Source organism: Ranitomeya variabilis, chromosome 6, assembly GCF_051348905.1.
Source record: "Ranitomeya variabilis isolate aRanVar5 chromosome 6, aRanVar5.hap1, whole genome shotgun sequence".
Lineage (NCBI taxonomy): Eukaryota > Metazoa > Chordata > Amphibia > Anura > Dendrobatidae > Ranitomeya > Ranitomeya variabilis.
In genome coordinates this window covers 567206148-567224531 of record NC_135237.1, presented here as the reverse complement: position 1 = coordinate 567224531, position 18384 = coordinate 567206148, and the positions used below count along the sequence as shown (strand labels likewise).

At 44.4% G+C, this 18384-nt stretch overlaps 1 protein-coding gene across 1 annotated transcript; it reads left to right on the top strand.

The window, feature by feature from the left end:
* Window positions 1–7106: 7106 nt before the first annotated feature.
* LOC143781658 (uncharacterized) lies at window positions 7107–16759 on the top strand. Its single transcript, XM_077268366.1, has 3 exons — window positions 7107–7228; window positions 14948–15061; window positions 15296–16759. The coding sequence occupies exons 1-3, from the start codon at window positions 7177–7179 to the stop codon at window positions 16279–16281; spliced, it is 1152 nt and encodes a 383-aa protein (XP_077124481.1). The 5' UTR covers window positions 7107–7176; the 3' UTR covers window positions 16282–16759.
* The last annotated feature ends 1625 nt before the right edge of the window (window positions 16760–18384 follow it).

The window sequence follows — 18384 nt, the reverse complement described above, 5'->3', positions numbered from 1 at the left end:
TGCTATGTTGCTAAAATTTGACAAAGCAGAGAGGTAGAGGAAGATCATGATTTGTTGACTTGAGGTCAAATGAAGCTGGACAATCACTGGCAGTTGCAGGAGTAGAGAGGTAGAGGAGTGTGTTGAGCAGTATGATGGAGAGAAGTAATGTGTAATATTAGGCAGAGTAGTGTTGTGAATTTGCTTTTTGCTCCCTCTAGTGGTTACTAGTTTTTTGACTCTGGTTTTTCTGTCATTCCTTTTATCCGCACCTGGGTCGTTAGTTAGGGGTGTTGCTATATAAGCTCCCTGGACCTTCAGTTCAATGCCTGGCAACGTAGTTATCAGAGCTAGTCTGCTGTGCTCTTGTCTACTGATCCTGGTTCCAGTTATATCAGCTAAGTCTGCCTTTTGCTTTTTGCTATTTGTTTTGGTTTTGTATTTTTGTCCAGCTTGTTCCAAATCTATATCCTGACCTTTGCTGGAAGCTCTAGGGGGCTGGTGTTCTCCCCCCGGACCGTTAGACGGTTCGGGGGTTCTTGAATTTCCAGTGTGGATTTTGATAGGGTTTTTGTTGACCATATAAGTTACCTTTCTTTATTCTGCTATCAGTAAGCGGGCCTCTCTGTGCTAAACCTGGTTCATTTCTGTGTTTGTCATTTCCTCTTACCTCACCGTCATTATTTGTGGGGGGCTTCTATCCAGCTTTGGGGTCCCCTTCTCTGGAGGCAAGAAAGGTCTTTGTTTTCCTCTACTAGGGGTAGCTAGATTCTCCGGCTGGCGCGTGTCATCTAGAATCAACGTAGGAATGATCCCCGGCTACTTCTAGTGTTGGCGTTAGGAGTAGATATATGGTCAACCCAGTTACCACTGCCCTATGAGCTGGATTTTTGTATTCTGCAGACTTCCACGTTCCTCTGAGACCCTCGCCATTGGGGTCATAACAGTTTGCCAGGCCCGTATTAAATGTTTAATGCATTACAGAAGAGGGATTATAAGAAAGAAGATTCTGAGTTTTTTTTTTTTTTTTTCTCCTTCCCCTTTACCTCAGAGTGGCTATGCTTGCTGCAGACATGAATGTCCAGACCTTGATTACAAGTGTGGACCAGCTGGCTACTCGTGTGCAGGGCATACAAGACTATGTTATCAGAAATCCTAGGTCAGAACCTAAAATACCGATTCCTGAACTGTTTTCCGGAGACAGGTTTAAGTTTAGGAATTTCGTGAATAATTGTAAATTGTTTTTGTCCCTGAGACCCTGTTCATCTGGAGATTCTGCTCAGCAAGTAAAAATTGTTATTTCGTTCTTACGGGGCGACCCTCAGGATTGGGCTTTTTCGCTGGCGCCAGGAGATCCGGCATTGGCTGATCGATGCGTTTTTTCTGGCGCTCGGTTTACTTTATGAGGAACCCAATCTTGAGATTCAGGCAGAAAAGGCCTTGCTGGCTATGTCTCAGGGGCAGGATGAGGCTGAAGTGTATTGCCAAAAATTTCGGAAATGGTCCGTGCTGACACATTGGAACGAGTGTGCACTGGCCGCTAATTTTAGAAATGGCCTTTCTGAAGCCATTAAGAATGTTATGGTGGGTTTTCCCATTCCCACAGGTCTGAATGATACTATGGCACTGGCTATTCAAATTGACCGGCGGTTGCGGGAGCGCAAAACCGCAAATTCCCTCATGGTGTTGTCTGAACAGACACCTAATTCGGTGCAATGTGATAGAAAAACCGCTAATTCCCTCATGGTGTTGTCTGAACAGACACCTGATTTAATGCAATGTGATAGAATCCTGACTAGAAATGAGCGGAAAATTCATAGACGCCGGAATGGCTTGTGCTACTACTGTGGTGATTCTACACATGTTATCTCAGCATGCTCTAAACGTATAGCTAAGGTTGTTAGTCCCGTCACCGTTGGTAATTTGCAACCTAAATTTATTCTGTCTGTAACTTTGATTTGCTCACTGTCATCTTATCCTGTCATGGCGTTTGTAGATTCAGGTGCTGCCCTGAGTCTCATGGATCTCTCATTTGCTAAGCGCTGTGGTTTTACTCTTGAACCATTAGAAAATCCTATTCCTCTTAGGGGTATTGATGCTACACCATTGGCAGCAAATAAACCGCAGTATTGGACACAGGTTACCATGTGCATGACTCCTGAACACCGCGAGGTGATACGTTTCCTGGTTTTACATAAAATGCATGATTTGGTTGTTTTAGGGCTGCCATGGTTACAGACCCATAATCCAGTCCTGGACTGGAAGGCTATGTCAGTCTCAAGTTGGGGCTGTCGTGGTATTCATGGGGATTCCCTGCCTGTGTCTATTGCTTCTTCTACGCCTTCGGAAGTTCCGGAGTATTTGTCTGATTATCAGGATGTCTTCAGTGAGTCTGAGTCCAGTGCATTGCCTCCTCATAGGGACTGTGACTGTGCTATAGATTTGATCCCAGGCAGTAAATTTCCTAAGGGAAGACTGTTTAATCTGTCGGTACCTGAACATACCGCTATGCGTTCATATATCAAGGAGTCTCTGGAGAAAGGACATATTCGTCCGTCTTCTTCCCCTCTTGGTGCGGGATTCTTTTTTGTGGCAAAAAAGGACGGATCTTTGAGACCTTGTATTGATTATCGGCTTTTAAATAAGATCACTGTCAAATTTCAGTATCCTTTACCGCTGTTGTCTGACTTGTTTGCCCGGATTAAGGGTGCCAAGTGGTTCACCAAGATAGACCTTCGTGGTGCGTACAACCTTGTGCGCATTAAGCAAGGTGATGAATGGAAAACCGCATTCAATACGCCCGAAGGTCATTTTGAGTACTTGGTGATGCCTTTTGGGCTCTCCAATGCGCCTTCAGTTTTTCAGTCCTTTATGCATGACATTTTCCGGAAGTATCTGGATACATTTTTGATTGTTTATCTGGATGATATTTTGGTTTTTTCTGATAATTGGGATTCGCATGTGGAGCAGGTCAGGTTGGTCTTTAAAATATTGCGTGAAAATTCTTTGTTTGTCAAGGGCTCTAAGTGTCTCTTTGGTGTACAGAAGGTTCCCTTTTTGGGGTTCATTTTTTCCCCTTCTGCTGTGGAGATGGACCCAGTCAAGGTCCGAGCTATTCTTGATTGGACTCAGCCCTCGTCAGTTAAGAGTCTTCAGAAGTTCTTGGGCTTCGCTAACTTCTACCGTCGTTTTATCGCTAATTTTTCTAGCATTGTGAAACCTTTGACGGATATGACCAAGAAGGGCTCCGATGTAGCTAACTGGGCTCCTGCTGCCGTGGAGGCTTTCCAGGAGTTGAAACGCCGGTTTACTTCGGCGCCTGTTTTGTGCCAGCCTGACGTCTCACTTCTTTTTCAGGTTGAGGTGGATGCTTCGGAGATTGGGGCAGGGGCCGTTTTGTCGCAGAGAGGCCCTGGTTGCTCTGTTATGAAACCTTGTGCCTTTTTCTCTAGGAAGTTTTCGCCTGCCGAGCGAAATTATGATGTGGGCAATCGGGAGTTGTTGGCCATGAAATGGGCATTTGAGGAGTGGCGTCATTGGCTCGAGGGTGCTAAGCATCGTGTGGTGGTCTTGACTGATCACAAAAATCTGATGTATCTCGAGTCTGCTAAACGCCTTAATCCGAGACAGGCCCGCTGGTCATTGTTTTTCTCCCGCTTTGATTTTGTTGTCTCGTATTTACCAGGTTCAAAGAATGTGAAGGCCGATGCTCTTTCTAGGAGCTTTGTGCCTGATGCTCCTGGAGTCGCTGATCCTGTTGGTATTCTTAAAGATGGAGTTATCTTGTCAGCTATTTCTCCGGATCTGCGACGTGTGTTGCAGAGATTTCAGGCTGATAGGCCTGAGTCTTGTCCACCTGACAGACTGTTTGTTCCGGATAAGTGGACCAGCAGAGTCATTTCCGAGGTTCATTCCTCGGTGTTGGCAGGTCACCCGGGAATTTTTGGCACCAGAGATCTGGTGGCCAGGTCCTTTTGGTGGCCTTCCTTGTCAAGGGATGTGCGGTCATTTGTGCAGTCCTGTGGGACTTGTGCTCGAGCTAAGCCTTGCTGTTCTCATGCCAGCGGTTTGCTCTTGCCCTTGCCTGTCCCGAAGAGACCTTGGACACATATCTCCATGGATTTCATTTCTGATCTTCCGCTATCTCAGGGCATGTCCGTTATCTGGGTGATATGTGATCGCTTCTCCAAGATGGTCCATTTGGTTCCTTTGCCTAAGCTGCCTTCCTCTTCCGATCTGGTTCCTGTGTTTTTCCAGAACGTGGTTCGTTTGCACGGCATCCCTGAGAATATTGTGTCAGACAGAGGATCCCAGTTCGTTTCCAGGTTCTGGCGATCCTTTTGTAGTAGGATGGGCATTGATTTGTCGTTTTCGTCTGCTTTCCATCCTCAGACTAATGGACAGACGGAGCGAACCAATCAGACTTTGGAGGCTTATTTGAGGTGTTTTGTCTCTGCTGATCAGGACGATTGGGTGACATTCTTGCCATTGGCTGAGTTTGCCCTTAATAATCGGGCTAGTTCCGCCACCTTGGTTTCGCCTTTTTTCTGCAACTCTGGTTTCCATCCTCGCTTTTCTTCGGGTCATGTGGAGCCTTCTGACTGTCCTGGGGTGGATTCTGTGGTGGATAGGTTGCAGCAGATCTGGAATCATGTGGTGGACAACTTGAAGTTGTCACAGGAGATGGCTCAGCGCTTTGCCAACCGCCGCCGCGGTGTGGGTCCCCGACTACGCGTTGGGGATTTGGTATGGCTTTCTTCCCGCTTTGTTCCTATGAAGGTCTCCTCTCCCAAATTTAAACCTCGTTTTATTGGGCCTTACAAGATATTGGAAATCCTTAATCCTGTATCTTTTCGTCTGGATCTTCCTGTGTCGTTTGCTATTCACAATGTATTTCATAGGTCCTTGTTGCGGCGGTACATTGTGCCTGTAGTTCCTTCTGCTGAGCCTCCTGCTCCGGTGTTGGTTGAGGGCGAGTTGGAGTACGTGGTGGAGAAGATCTTGGATTCTCGCCTCTCCAGGCGGAGGCTTCAGTACCTGGTCAAGTGGAAGGGCTATGGTCAGGAGGATAATTCCTGGGTGGTCGCCTCTGATGTTCATGCGGCCGATTTAGTTCGTGCCTTTCATGCCGCTCATCCTGATCGCCCTGGTGGTCGTGGTGAGGGTTCGGTGACCCCTCACTATGGGGGGGGGTACTGTTGTGAATTTGCTTTTTGCTCCCTCTAGTGGTTACTAGTTTTTTGACTCTGGTTTTTCTGTCATTCCTTTTATCCGCACCTGGGTCGTTAGTTAGGGGTGTTGCTATATAAGCTCCCTGGACCTTCAGTTCAATGCCTGGCAACGTAGTTATCAGAGCTAGTCTGCTGTGCTCTTGTCTACTGATCCTGGTTCCAGTTATATCAGCTAAGTCTGCCTTTTGCTTTTTGCTATTTGTTTTGGTTTTGTATTTTTGTCCAGCTTGTTCCAAATCTATATCCTGACCTTTGCTGGAAGCTCTAGGGGGCTGGTGTTCTCCCCCCGGACCGTTAGACGGTTCGGGGGTTCTTGAATTTCCAGTGTGGATTTTGATAGGGTTTTTGTTGACCATATAAGTTACCTTTCTTTATTCTGCTATCAGTAAGCGGGCCTCTCTGTGCTAAACCTGGTTCATTTCTGTGTTTGTCATTTCCTCTTACCTCACCGTCATTATTTGTGGGGGGCTTCTATCCAGCTTTGGGGTCCCCTTCTCTGGAGGCAAGAAAGGTCTTTGTTTTCCTCTACTAGGGGTAGCTAGATTCTCCGGCTGGCGCGTGTCATCTAGAATCAACGTAGGAATGATCCCCGGCTACTTCTAGTGTTGGCGTTAGGAGTAGATATATGGTCAACCCAGTTACCACTGCCCTATGAGCTGGATTTTTGTATTCTGCAGACTTCCACGTTCCTCTGAGACCCTCGCCATTGGGGTCATAACAGAGTAGTATGCTGAGCAGTATGGGGGAGAGGTGTCACGACTCTGTTGTCGGGTATCCCGGGACCAGGGGCTCCTTCCCTGTCCCTAATGTTAGGGAAACCCTAGCTCGCCCTGTTTCCCGGATTACTTCTGATGGTGAAGATGCCGGGGCCATGTACCTTGCCTTAGGTCCTGAATCCACCCTCAGTCTCTAACCTTCCCCGGCGCAGGGAAGAGGGGAGCCGTAGTAAAAGGAACAGGGGTAATGGAAAATAACAATGATACAAATATATACACACACATATAACAGAGGAATGCACCAGGGAGTGGTGGATAGGCTTAAACCAAAGTAGGAGAAGAAAGGGAATTATCACACAACTAAAACCTAGCAACAGTCACAGATAAATCCACCAAATGCCTTCTCCAATAACAACCACCAACAACCTCCAGCCATGCAGCGTAAGGTAACTCTGACAATGAGTGCTAGCCAGGGCCCAGATTATATAGGAGATGTTAGTGGCTAACAGTGCACAGCTGAGAGCTGTAATGCTCCAGGAGCTCTCAACTGAGCAGATTAACCCCTGCACTGCCAAAATAATTTAATTTAATCTGTTAATAGCCATATTGTTGAAACAGAAGTAATATGGCATGGCTTATGGTTGTCAGATGATGTAGGTGGACATGTTCTAGGCTTGTCCAGGGTTCTCTCTGAATCTGCCCCTCTTTGGTCTCCAGTCTATAGAGAGTTCAGTCCTTCTTTTTTGCTTATTTTGGGGGAAGACCCCAATCCCAACATCACCGCCATACATTGCCCCAGTTGGGACAGTCACCTCCTGTCCGGACTTCTGACCCGAGTCACGAGAAGTCAATTATCTTTCATATGTTCTTGTACTCAGGAGGAAATTACAACACAACCAACTAAACATAGGATGTGGATGCAAAGTATCAAATAAACATGGAACATAAACATAGTGTGGAAGTATCCTATAAAGCTAGGCGCTGGGTGTTCCCGCCCGTGACCGGGGCCACATGTCTGCCTATAACGATGGGAGGTGCAGACGATTCTCCCTAGAAGACAATGACTTTACTGAGGGGGGTAATTAGTCGCATTGTCTGCACACGATATAATTAGAGGGCACTCCTCACAGATAGGAAATGACAACGTCTCGATAAATATCTCTTTTTGATACATTTATGATAATAAAGGTGGACGAGAAGGACTATATATACGGGGCGCCTTCTTCCTTGGGTTCACTTCTTCCATCACCATGAAGGGACTAATGATCTGTCTGGTGGCCGCTGCCTTCTGCATGGACTTGGGTAAGAGCTTTACAGCATGACGGCCATTGCTCGGCCATCGGCAATCTCCATATATGATTTATCTCATTGCCAAAATGCCTTACATTATTCTCCGGTCACATCCGGAGCTGCATTCATAATTCTGCTCCTTGTCACTTGTGAACAGACTGCAGTTTACCTGCACTGTACATACACTTAACCGTTGTGACTGTGTAATTCACACCTCGTCCATCCAATAGCCACAGAGAGTGCAGCTTAGGATGTGATTGCAGTATATAGTAGATATAAAAAAAAGTCTACACACCCCTGTTAAAATGCCAGGTGTTGGCCATAAAAAAAAATTCTACCAAGTAAAATATTTTCAGAATTTTTTCCTCTTTAATGTCGACCATAACTTTGAACAAATCCATTGAAAACAATGTTGTTGCATAAATCTGCACGCCCTTACACCAATACCTTGATGAGTTTCTGGCAGCGTTCAGTGCTTTTGGGGTCGGGGTCTATCAGTGCGGTACATCTAGAATTGGCGATCTTTGCCGGCTCCTCCTTGCAGCAGCTCCACTTCTGTGGATTATGGGGGCATTTTCTGTGTACAGCGCCCTCTTCAGGTCACCACAGATTGACCCTTGGGTTCAGGTCTGTGCTCAGACTTGGCCGTTCCAGAACTTCCATCTTCTTCTGGTGAGGTCATTTTTTGGGTGATTTGAAGGCTGCTTAGGGTTGTTGTCGCTAAAAAGTGAAATTCCTCTTCATCTTCAGCTTTTTAGCAGAGCAACATTGTATGATATTTGTACTGTTCATAATTCCCTCCCCCTTGACTAAAGCCCCAGTTCCAAAAACAGCCGCAGCGCACAATGCTGCCCCACCATGCCTCACTGTGGGGATGGTGGTCTTCTGGTGATGCACAATGCTGGCCCCACCATGCCTCACTGTGGGGATGATGATCTGGTGATGCACAATGCTACCCCCACCATGCCTCATTGTTGGGATGGTGATCTTCTACTTGAGCACAATGCTGCCCCCACCATGCCTCACTGTGGGGTTGATGATCTTCTGGTGATGCACAATGCTACCCCCACCATGCCTCACTGTTGGGATGGTGATTCACTGAAGCACAATGCTATCCCCACCATGCCTCACTATTGGAATGGTGATCTGATGATGTGCAGTGTTTGTTTTGCACCTTTTGGAATTATGGCCAAAAAGTTTCCCCTTGATCTCATCAGACATAACAAGGTCCCCACTTGTTTTTAGCAGATGTGATGGAGATTTTGACAGAACACAGCTGGACGTGGATGCTTTTCTATGTAAGAAAAGGCCTACGTCTTGCCACTCAACCCCACAGGCTGGACATATGATGAATATTGGAGATTGTTGTCACATACAAGGCACCACCAGTACTGACCAGTAATTACTGCATCTCCTTTAATGTTAGAAGCCTTTCAGAGCAATTTTTTTCTTGTATTTTCATCAATGTTTGAGGATCGTCCACTTCTAGGTAATGTCACAGTTGTGTCCCAAATAACAGACAGTTGTGTCCCAAATAACAGACACTTCTTGATGACGTCTTCACAGTATCCATGGTAGATCTAATGCCTTGGACATTTTTTGGTCCCATTCTCCTACCTGACAACTTTCCATAATGAGATCCTTATTCCTTTGCTGTGTTGTCAGCTGTTTACTGACCAGATAATGTCAGGAAAATCCTCCTAGAACAGCGACACTTTCTCTGAGGTTAATCAGAATCCCTCTAAATGATGGCGGCCGAGCACTGACTACTGTGTAATATGAGGGGAAATGTGAGCACAACCAGACCCCCAATTACAAGAGGGTGTTCACACTTATGCAACCACATTACTTTAGTCTTGTTACTTTTATTTTCCCCACAAGATGATTTCTATTTGTTTCTCAGGGGATTTGTACAAAAATTTCTTCTTGGTGTTGCAACAAGGGCGTGTAGACTTTTTACATCCATTGTCTATTTGTGCTTCACGGCATCTTATATGAATGGTGTCATTTCTGCATAGCAGAGATATCTTTCCTGTATATTATATAATTTATCGAGATTTTATTGACAGCTTTTAGGCATTTTAACCCTTTATCACAGGCTACACCTTCAATAGGACACCTGTGGCAGCTGCCAACAAACAGCTGCTGCCATTGGCTGCTTATGAGCTCGGCAGTGTCCTCTGCAGGCGAAGTGCGGTACTACACACATCCATGTACATGAAGGCACTGTCCCCTGGAGGGCGAGCTGCGGCTTCTCGGCCCTGGGTCACTACATAGAGTTCAGACGGAATGTTTGAGGCACAATGTCTTCTTGTATAACATCTGATGTAGAGCAGTGCAGGACACATTGTGCAACGTGAGAGGTGCAAGAATAATTGTGGGGTTGCACAACGTTGGGTTCTTGTGTCAGGAGTCGCCCTCTGGGTAAGGAGGGGTTAACTATGTGTCAAAAGTAATTATAAAACTTCTAATGTTTTTCTCATTTAATGTTATCAAATGTGGAGATTTGGTGTGCGGGCGCCTGCGGGTCACTGCTTGAGTCTTAACGGGCGTCATACGGGGACATATGGGGAGAACCGCCCGAATATTAGGACCTGAAGCTGCCGCACTGTAATTACATCAACTTTTCTCAGAAAAGTCGTACCTGATTATATGGCTGCTCTCAGTCACATCCAGAGCTGAACTCACAATTCTGATCTTATTTTACGCCTTACACTATTGTTACATGCCATTATTTTATGACTTATACTCCAGTCATATCCAGAGCTGCATTCACAATTCTACTGATATTTTATGTTTCAGATGTATCCAGAGCTGCATTCATCATTCTGCTGTTATCAGTGGTATAACTTTAAGATCATTGGCCCCAATGCAAAATCTTCAATGGGCCCCCAACTATTGCCAGTCTTTAATAGTAATGGCTTTTTTATATAGCCACAGGGACTTTTTGGGCCCCTGAGGCACCAGGCCCCGAGTGCGGTTACAACCCCTGCAGCTACTCTAGTTTCGCTGCTGGCTTTTACTTTATGTATTAGATTAATCTCACATCTAGAGCTGAGTGTACAGTTCTGCTGATACACTATAAAAAATACTCCAGTCATATCCAGAGCTGCACTCACAATTCTGCCATTATTTTATGACTTACACTCCAGTTATATCCAGAGCTGCATTCACAATGCTGCCATTATTTGTGACTAACACTCCAGTCATATCCAGAGCTGCATTCACAATTCTGCCATTATTTTATGACTTACACTCCAGTCTCATCCAGAGCTACATTCACAATTCTGCCATTATTGTATGACTTACACTCCAGTCATATCCAGAGCTGTAATCTCAATTCTGCCATTATTTGTGACTTACACTCCAGTCATATCCAGAACTGCATTCACAATTCTGCCATTATTTTATGACTTACACTCCAGTCATATCCAGAGCTGTAATCTCAATTCTGCCATTATTTGTGACTTACACTCCAGTCATATCCAGAGCTCCATTCACAATTCTGTCATTATTTCATGACTTGTACTTCAGTCATATCCAGAGCTGCATTCACAATTCTGCCATTATTTTATGACTTACACTCCAATTCATATCCAGAGCTACATTCACAATTCTGCCATTATTTTATGACTTACACTCCAATTCATATCCAGAGCTACATTCACAATTCTGCCATTATTTTATGACTTACACTCCAATTCATATCCAGAGCTACATTCACAATTCTGCCATTATTTTATGACTTACACTCCAGTCGTATCCAGAGCTGTATTCACAATTCTGCCATTATTTTATGATTTATACTCCAGTTTCATCCAGAGCTGCATTCAAAATTCTACTGATATTTTATGTTTCAGATGTATCCAGAGCTGCATTCATCATTCTGCTGTTATCAGTGGTCTAACTTTAAGATCATTGGCCCCAATGCAAAATCTTCAATGGGCCCCCAACTATTGCCAGTCTTTAATAGTAATGGATTTTTTATATAGCCACAGGGATTTCTTGGGCCCCTGAGGCACCAGGGCCCGAGTGCGGTTACAACCCCTGCAGCTACTCTAGATTCGCCGCTGGCTGTTACTTTACGTATTAGATTCCTCTCACATCTAGAGCTGAGTGTACAGTTCTGCTAATACACTATAAAACATACTCCAGTCATATCCAGAGCTGCACTCACAATTCTGCCATTATTTTATGACTAACAATTCAGTCATATCCAGAGCTGCATTCACAATGCTGCCATTATTTGTGACTTACACTCCAGTCATATCCAGAGCTGCATTCACAATTCTGCCATTATTTTATGACTTACACTCTAGTCATATCCAGAGCTACATTCACAATTCTGTCATTATTTTATGACACACTCCAGTCATATCCAGAGCTGCATTCACAATTCTGCCATTATTTGTGACTTACACTCCAGTCATATCCAGAGCTGCATTCACAATTCTGCCATTATTTTATGACTTACACTCCAGTCATATCCAGAGCGGCATTCACAATTCTGCCATTATTTTATGACTTACACCAAAGTCATATCCAGAGCAGCATCCACAATTCTGCCATTATTTTATGACTTACAGTCCAATCATATCCAGAGCTGCATTTATAATTTTGCTTTAATTTTATGTCTTACCCTTGTCACATGCCATTATTTATGACTTATACTCCGGTCTCATCCAGAGCTGTATTCACAATTCTGCCATTATTTTATGACTTACACTCCAGTCTCATCCAGAGCTGCATTCACAATTCTGCCATTATTTTATTACCTACACTCCAGTCATATCCAGAGCTGCATTTATAATTCTGCTTTAATTTTATGTCTTATCCTTTTCACATGCCATTATTTATGACTTATACTCCAGTCTCATCCAGAGCTGCATTCACACTTCTGCTGCTATTTTATGTATTATACTCCTATCATGTTCTGCATTTACAGCTCTGCTGATTCACCTTAATTTTTAGTCCAGTCAAATTGAGACGTTCACCATTCACTATTCTGCCGTTACATCCAGAGCAGCATTTATAATTCTGATGCTATTGCATTTGCAATACTCCGATCAAATGCAGAGCTTAATTTACACTTATGCTCATATGCCATGTTTTATAACTCAGTCACATCCAAAGATACATTTACAATTCTCCTGTTACAGCATGTTATATACTCCAATCCCACCCAGAGCTGCATTCATAATTCTGCTGTTATTTTCTGTCTTATGCACATTTCACATGTGATCTGCATATACTGTACAATTCTGCTGTTACACGATATGTTACACTCCAGGCGCAGTCAGTTCTGTTACATCATGTCTTAAACACCAGTCACACCAAGAGCTGCATTTACAATTCTGCATTCAGCCAGAGAAGCCTTAACTATTCAGATCACATGCACACCTCTCCCAAAGTACCACAAGAGAGCATGCACTTCATATGATGAGCCAGAAGGGGGCGCAGGCATATGTGAGAACCTGCAGAACTGTGAATGCAGCTCTGGATGTGACTGGAGTATAGCGATCCACTCTATTAAGTTTGATGTAACACTACCTGTGACTCACCTTTGTCTTGGCTCAGTGATCTGGATAATGTCGGCCTCGCCCGCCCGTCACTCCTGAGCAGACATCTGTGTATCTCACGGAGGAGGAGGCGAGAGAGAGGAGCGTGCGCCGACACAATGTAGGAATGTGCTGCCAGGGTGTCGCGGTGTCACCGCCACCTCCACCGTCCGACCACATGAGCCAAATGCACGATGCCAACCATGACTCACAACCATAAGTATTCACGCCCTGGAATCTCTGCTTATGACGATGGTGCCAGGGTGTGGGCGCCATAGACAATGCCAAGGCCATAATGTCCTATATGAGCCAAGATCAGGCCAAGGAGACACATGCCCAACAGGAACCACGCAACCATCTCCAGGACCTCAAAGTCTACTGCTCCCTGTACAGCAGTGAGTCCGACCTGCCAGGTGCCCATAAGTGGCCCAATACCTGCAGGTCCATCAATATGTCCAGTCTTAGGAACCAATGGATCCAGTCTGCATACCACAACACAACTGTGCGTGCTCAAAAGTTGACATACCCCGGCAGAATTTTTGCTTTCATGGCCTTTTTTTCAGAGAGTATGAATGATAACACCAAACCTCTTTCTCCACTCCTGGTTAGTGGTTGGGTGAAGCCATTTATTGTCACTACTGTGTTTTCTCTTTTTAAATCATAATGACAACCCAAAACATTCAAATGACCCTGATCAAAAGTTCACATACCCCATTTCTTAATACCATGTATTGCCCCCTCTAACATCAATGACAGCTTGAAGTCTTTTGTGGTAGTTGAGGATGAGGTTCTTTATTTTCTCAGATGGTAAAGCTGCCCACTGTTCTTGGCAAAAAGCCTCCAGTTCCTGTAAATTCCCGGGCTGTCTAGCATGAACTGTGCACTTGAGATCTCCCCAGAGTGGCTCAATGATATTGAGGTCAGGAGACTGAGATGGCCATTCCAGAACCTTCACTTTGTTCTGCTGTAGCCAATGACAGGTCGCCTTGTGTTTTGGATCATTGTCATGTTGGAACCACCAAGTACGTCCTATGCGCAGCTTCCGGGCTGATGAGTGCAAATTTGCCTCCAGTATTTGCCGATGACATGCTGCATTCATCTTTCCTTCAACTTTGACCAAGTTTCCTGTGCCCTTGTAGCTCACACATTCCCAAAACATCAGCGATCCACCTCCATGCTTTACAGTAGGAATGGTGTTCCTGTCATCATAGGCCATGTTGACCTCTCTCCAAATGTAACATTTATGGTTGTGGCCAAAAAGTTCAATTTTGGTCTCATCACTCCAAATTACCTTGTTCCAGAAGTTTTGAAGCTTGTCTCTGTACGGTTTTGCATATTGCAGGTGAGATACTTTGTGCCATTTTTGCAGTAATGGCTTTCTTCTGGTGACTCGACCATGCATCCAGAACAATTTTCCTGGCAGTTATCACAGGTCCCAGTGAGGATGTTACCTGTAGTAGCCATTCACACCCATTTATGTCAACTTCTGTGCATGTCATCAGGCCAAAATCACCAGGGGATGTGAACTTTTGATTGGGGTCATTTGGATGTTTTGGGTTGTCATTATGATTTTAAATAGAAAACACAGTAGTCTGACAATAAATGGCTTCACCCAACCACTAACCATGAGTGGAGAAAAAGTTTTGGTGTTATCATTCATATTCTCTGAAAAAAGGCCAAGAAAGCAAACATTCTGCCGGGGTATGTAAACGTTTGAGCACAACTGTATATAATAGATAACACAGGATCCACCATTCACAATAGGTGTTGTCACAGCTCACCTCCTCCTCCTCCTTTCACAATGAAAATTTGCACCCGCACAGTAGATGCTTCAATATAGAATATAGAGTAGTTCTGATTATTGCTGCTAATGTGCGTGTCACTTCCTGGACGTTAGTGATAGAATAGCCCCAGTGGTCAGTGTAAATATTGCAACATTTCTTTTTTTTTCCTTTTAACAAAGATTGTGATATGTAAAAAATAAAATTAACAAAAATATTTAAAAAATACAAAAAATCTGATTTAAACAATAGATGATTTTCTGATGACACATTCCATTTAAGAGATGAACGGGTAGTTAAATCTATGCTTAGGAGATGTCCTAAGTGTCCACTGTCGCAGATATGTACAAGGCTTATTCGCATTCCTAACGACCTCTCCTCTCTCCTCACAGCTTGGTCCTTGCAATGCTATTACTGTAAGGAGGAAAGCGATCTAGCAAAGTGCAACGGGGTAAAAGAGTGCTCAGCGGGGCAGGGCGCCTGCAAGATCTTCCTGACCCGTGCAGGTGAGTGATGGGGGTTATTTGTCCTCACGTGACATATGGTCCTGACTGCGACTGCCTAGGATGATTGAACAAGATCTGTGATCAGGAGCAATTACAGCTTCAGGTAGTTCACAAGATCTTGGACGATAACTGGACCACTCAGTTCCTCCCAGCAGTAGAAGATGAACTTCCTCGGGGGTACATGAATCAAAACATTCCAGAATTTGTCATCTCATAAATCCTTTTGTGTTTCAGATGGAAAAGAGAAGTATTCCAGAGACTGCGCCGCCAACTGTGCACCACCTGACTCAACCGGCATCTACTGCTGCAATACCGACCTGTGCAACAAACTAGGGCTTCCGTCAAATGCAAGTGTTGCCAATAATAGCATCAGTCCTATTAGCGTTTTAGGCAGAGTCCCTTCCAACTCCTCCGTTGGGAACGCCACAGCTAATACAAGTCCCTCAGCCAACTCAACTAGTAACTCCAGTTACAACAATACCATTCCTGGCAACACCAGCAACTCAACAGGCACCAGCCATGGTCCAGGATCTGGCAACAACTCTTCCAACTCTACTTCTGGTCATAGTAATAATATGAGCTCAAGTTTGGGCTCATCTGCTCCCATGAACTCTACCAGCACCAGCCATGGTCCAGGATCTGGCAACAACTCTTCCAACTCTACGACTGGTCATAGCAATAATATGAGCTCAAGCTTGGGCTCATCTGCCCCCATGAACTCCACCGCCACCAACCATGGTCCAGGATCTGGCAACAACTCTTCCAACTCTACGACTGGTCATAGCAATAATATGACCTCAAGCTTGGGCTCATCTGCCCCCATTAACTCGACTGCTATCTCCAATGGTCCGGGATCTGGCAACAACTCTTCCAATTCTACGAGTGGTCATAACAATAATACAAGTTCTATCTTAGGCTCATCCACCCCTATTAACTCTACTGGTATCTCCAATGGTCCAGGATCCGGCAACAACTCTTCCAATTCTGCGACTGGTCATAACAACAATACGAGTGCCACCTTAGGCTCTTCCACCCCCATGAACTCTTCCAGCATCAACCATGGTCCAGGATCTGGCAACAACTCTTCCAATTCTACGACTGATGTCAACACCAATTCTATCTCAAACGTGTCCTCCACCATTGTCTCTACTGGTGGGTCATCCCCTAAAGGACCCTGCTGCTCCCCAATAAAAAACAAAAACCCTAAGCCAAGTATATAATAATGAATATAGTCAGAACACGAGAACCCCGGTATATCAAACGGCGCCGATGATATAACATACCACCCTTTATGTCAGTGGTCTTTAACCTGTGGCTCTCAAGTAGTTGGGAAATTACAACTCCTGCTCCTGACAACAGGCTAGCCTGGAGTTACATCATTTTTTTATTTTTCAATTTCTTTTTATTTTTATTCTCTGCTTTACTTGAAGCATTGATTGGTGCCATCAATTACCTCACTTGTCCAGGTGGGTCAGTTGGAAAAGCCAGCTTTAACAGCTTAGGTACATGCATGGCCCTATGCTTCCTTCCCCTCGGGGAACATTTATAAAGCAATGTACTATTAAAAAAATAAAATAAAATTGAACTTTACTTGCACTTTGTGTATTATTAAAAAGTTATTTTGGGACTAAAAACCGCGGGAAAAAAATGGCATAACAATATCATTATTAAAATAAACATTTTCCTTGTGCCCAATAATTTGGCTTCTTTATCCATAATTTTCCCAAAATTAGAGGAAAAAGGGGGTTGTTTAACTCCTTCGTTTAAGCAGGGGTGGTGCCCTTCTAGGAGTGTATGACTGTGATTGGTGGTTTACTGAGGAGGGTGTGGATTATTACACCATGTAACTTCCTGTTCCTTCTCCTTCACTTCCTTCAGAACAAATCACAGTAGACAGAAAACTCCAGTGACCTCATCAGCCAGGGTTTTCGATATGATCATACAGTCCATGAGAAAGATAACTACTGTAAGAGGAGGGTGCGCAGAAAACGATCTGCCAGGGGGACGTTACCAACCTACACAACACGATGCACAAGATTTCAGCTACTACCTTACACGTGAAGCCACTCATGACTTGACTTTTTTTGGAGGGCCTACATTTAAGAACTATTACTTATTGTAAGGCCAATCGCCCCTGATAGAACACATACAACATTAATTAAAAGTAAATCCAAACAAGAATGTAAAAAAAAAACTTAAAGGGGATTTGTCAGCTGACATAAACATGATTATTTTTCACCTGGTATAATTGTGACAATTCTCCTGAATCCAGCATGTTTTTTTTTTCCAGCGCCTCTCTATTCCTGAGATATGGCCTCCTCTTCCCTGTATAAAAGTCTTGTCTTCTGAGCCAAGTGGGCGTGGCCCTGAAGACTCCTCCCACAGAGAAGCGTTAAGGACCACGCCCCCTCTGATAACAAGGCTAGATTTACACACAGGAAAAAGGGACCATATCTCAGGAGTGGAAAGGTGCAGAAACAAAATAAAAACAATGCCGGATTCAGAAGAACAGCAGCTGTTACACCAGGTAGAAAATGTGCAGATTTATGGCTCAATCTGTGAAGCAGATATAGTGCAGAAGCTCCATTATTCTCAGGGCAGGAGGGAGTTCCAGAGGTCAGAAACCACAGCGTTCATTAAGTAAAGCTATTAGCATCACTTAGTGTCAGAGATGGGAATACTCCTTTAAGAATTATAAGCCTCCATTAGTTTTTATGAGGCAGCACAGTAGCTCAGTGGTTAGCACTGCAGTCCTGGGTTCGAATCCCACCAAGGACAAGGTCTGTAAGGAGTTTCTATGTCCTTGAGGGTTTTCTCTGGGTTCTCTGGTTTCCTCCCACACTCCAACGACATTCTGATAGGGAATTAGATTGTGAGCCTCAATGGGGGCAGTGATGATAATGTCTGTAAAGCTATGTGGAATTAATGGCGCTATATGACCGAGTTAACTACAAAAAAAATACTCAAGACTTCAGACCATGTTTTTTTAGAGATAAATAATCCTGCACCAGCAGGAGAAAAGTAAGGTGTAATAAACCCTAATCTGGGACATGTCCCAAGAATGAAATCAATGACACAGTTGTAGTCACTATCATCCTTATGATCAAGGGGTGAATTTTTCTATATTCATTCCCATATGCATACGCCCCAGGTGCTGAAAGAGCCTCCAACAACCCACACTCCCTTAGTCAAGGTATTTTGCGCACTGAGGCACCACACTGAATGTGTCATAACTCAGTTTGGGCATTTGATCCGGTAATCTGTTGCTACCTGGTCGATTCCCCTGTCTACTGAGCTATAGCCTTTTCTTCCTTGTCCAAATG